We start from the raw sequence: 3,229 nt of genomic DNA on the forward strand, positions 1-3,229 counted from the left end.
CGGTCTATTTGTGACTTGATTAGAGTTAAATTTGATTTTAAAAAAATCATAAAAACCGGTTTTGAATACCGTATTCAAACTGATCTTAAGCCGGTCTATGCACATGTCTACTCGGACAATGAATGTAACTAGCCTCAACTAGGGATTAACATTTGGTCTGGTGGAATAGGACCAGACCGGAAAATTAACCAAATCGGACCCGAACCAGACTGAAATTACATATTATCGGGACGATTCCCCATTCCAAGATATCCACTTTTTCAGTTATCGGTTCGGGATTGAAACCGGAAACCGCGGTTTTGGAACAGGATATCCAAACCAGTACCCCTTTAAGCGGTCGGGCTATCGGTCGCATATTTCTATGCATTGATGTTCTTGGGTATTCGGTTAACCGATGCTCATCTCTCGACCAACTTCGATTGCATCTCCATTTGTAGTCCGGAGGTCTGCAACAACTGACAACCCATCGTCAATACAAGCAGCTCAAATGCAATTACACGCAAGGAATTTTCGTTTACAAACTGTTATTCTTGCGTTCAAATCTTGATTTCTCAAATGCTCTTTAAATCAATCAATTATGCTACTCATTATCAAGATTCCATTGCAAAAAGAGTGTGTAGAAGAGCACTCGTCCACTCATGGCCGTCAAAAAACCCTAACGAAAATGGGTATATTAGCGATGAAAGATCGGGGCCAAATAGCGTTAGGGTTTCAAATCTTTTTGGCGGTGGTAGGGATTATGATTCGTGTCAAGAATCAGGGGAGGAAGTCGATTTCAAATTTTCGAGAAATTACGATGCGAATGGTCAAGAAATCGGGGGTTTCAGAGGGGTTGAAAACGATGGTGATGAAATTAGACATCCATTAGTGACGGAAGTTTGTAGATTGATCGACTTACGCTCAAATTGGACTCCGAACCTTGAAGGCGAATTGAAACAATTGGTTCGAAGTTTGAAGCCTCAACAAATTTCCGCCGTGCTAAGGCATCAAAAGGATGCACGAATTGCACTTCAATTGTTTTATTGGGCCGATCGACAATGGCGATACCAGCATCACCCCATCGTCTACAACTCCATGCTCGAGATCCTTAGCAAGACAAGTTTGTATCAGGGCGCTAAAAGGGTTATTCGTCTTATGTCACGAAGAAGAATCCGTCTTCATCCTGAAGCGTTTGGTTACTTGATGATATCCTACAGCCGTGCTGGCCATTGGAGAAAAGCGTTGCAGGTTTTCTCGGTAATGGAAAAAGCTAAAATCTCCCCTAATTTGCTTGTATATAACATCGCCATTTACGTTCTTGTGAAATCTAACAAACTGGAAATGGCGATGAAGATATTGGATAGGATGAAACTAGTGGAGATCGCTCCTAATGAAGTGACATACAATTGCTTGATTAAAGGGTATTGTGATGCAGGTCGTATTCAAGACGCCATGAATCTGATTCAAGCCATGTCTTTGACAAATTGTTCTCCTGATAAGGTATGTTATCATACGATCATGGGTTTCTACTGTAAAGATAATAAAATCGAAGAAATTAGGAGCTTGATGAAGAAAATGAAAGAAGGTAATGTAATCCCCGATCAAGTTACTTACAATACCCTCATTCATATGCTCTCTAAATCCGGCTATGGAGTTTCTGCAATTTCTTTTCTAAAAGAAGCTGAACAACACGGCTTTTCAATCGATAAAGTGGAATACAGTGCAATCATCCATTCATTCTGTGAATCTGGAGACATTGAGAAAGCAAAAGAACTTATGAAAGAGATGAACATGAAAGGTTGTCCCCCTGATATTGTGACATACACCGATCTCATAAATGGTCTTTGTAGAGTTGGGAAAGTTCTAGAAGCCAAAACTTTACTTCAAGAAATCTCAAAACTCGGTTGCAAACCAAACACAGTTTCATATACCGCGTTCTTGAACGGATTATGTCGTAATGGGAAATCATCAGAAGCTCGAGAGATTTTGAACACAAGTGAAGACGAATTGTGGGTCCCGAATTCCATCACATATAGTGTTCTAATGCACGGTTTTATACGCGAAGGAAAGTTACCCGAGGCCCATGAGATAACCCGTGAAATGATCCGAAAAGGGTTCTCCCCAACTCCAGCCGAAATCAATCTTTTGATCCAATCTTTTTGTCAAAACGGGCGACCCAATGATGCCAAGAAATTGATCCAAGAATGTCTTGAAAAATGCGAGATAAACGAGGTAAATTTCACGACTTTGATCAATGGATTTTGTAAAAATCAAGACTTGGAATCCGCATTTTCGGTTCTTGATGATATGTACTTGAAAGACATAAAACCGGATGTGGTTACATACACGACGATAATCGATACATTAGGAAAAATGGGTTTGATAGAAAAGGCGATAGAAATGATTAATAAAATGCTTGCAAAAAGTTTAATCCCGACTTTAGTTACATATAGGGTTATTATAAATCGATTTTGTCAACACGGAAGAGTAGATGAACTTTTATCTTTACTCGATAAGATGGTATTGAGGCAACCCTACAAAAATGTTTACAATCTAGTTATTGAAAAACTTTGTTTGTTTGGGAAGGTTGATGAGGCGTATAAACTTTTAGGTAAAGTTTTGAGGACGGGTTCGAGAACCGATGTTGACAGCTGTCATATGCTTATTGAAAGTTATTTGAAAAAGGGTGATCCGGGGTCCGCGTATAAAGTGGCATGTCGGATGTTTGGACGAAATTTGGTTCCAGATTTGAAGTTATGTGAGAAATTGAGGAAAATTTTGTGTGTTTATGGGATGTCACGTGAGGCGGATGAAATTATGCTAAGATTTGTAGAATGTGGAAAGATCTCTTTGTGAGCTGTTCTAGCTGTAAAGAAGTGAGAATCTGTAAGTGTGGTTTTAGGTTCAAGTTCGGGCATTATCTTGTCGTGGGGACACTGTGATTTACCTTTCTCATATTGACTGTGAGTGCGGTTAAAGTTTCAATTCTAATGTGGATTTGGGGTCCTTATGAGCGAGCCACTAGCTACTGGGCTACTGTGTACCTGATTTACATCTCGCATGATATTTTTCGAAGCATAACAGTGTTTGGCCAGGTGCGAGGTTGTTGGAAGCATCATTTTTGCTACAAGTTATGTATTATGGTTTTGTAAGATGCTACTTTGAAATTGTATTAAATTGACCTATTGTGTTTTTAAGGAAGTATGATCAAGTAAAGAACATTTAGTTATAGTGAAAGAAGTAATTTGTA

General features: G+C 39.2%; 1 protein-coding gene across 1 annotated transcript; it reads left to right on the top strand.

Moving 5' to 3' along the window:
• Nucleotides 1–341: 341 nt before the first annotated feature.
• LOC145124759 (Tetratricopeptide repeat (TPR)-like superfamily protein) lies at nt 342–3,229 on the top strand. The gene has a single exon (XM_079060219.1). The coding sequence runs from the start codon at nt 556–558 to the stop codon at nt 2,833–2,835; it is 2,280 nt and encodes a 759-aa protein (XP_078916345.1). The 5' UTR covers nt 342–555; the 3' UTR covers nt 2,836–3,229.

Source organism: Lactuca virosa, chromosome 7, assembly GCF_052849685.1.
Source record: "Lactuca virosa cultivar CGN04683 chromosome 7, Lactuca_virosa_CGN04683_v6, whole genome shotgun sequence".
In the NCBI taxonomy this organism is placed as follows: Eukaryota; Viridiplantae; Streptophyta; class Magnoliopsida; order Asterales; family Asteraceae; genus Lactuca; species Lactuca virosa.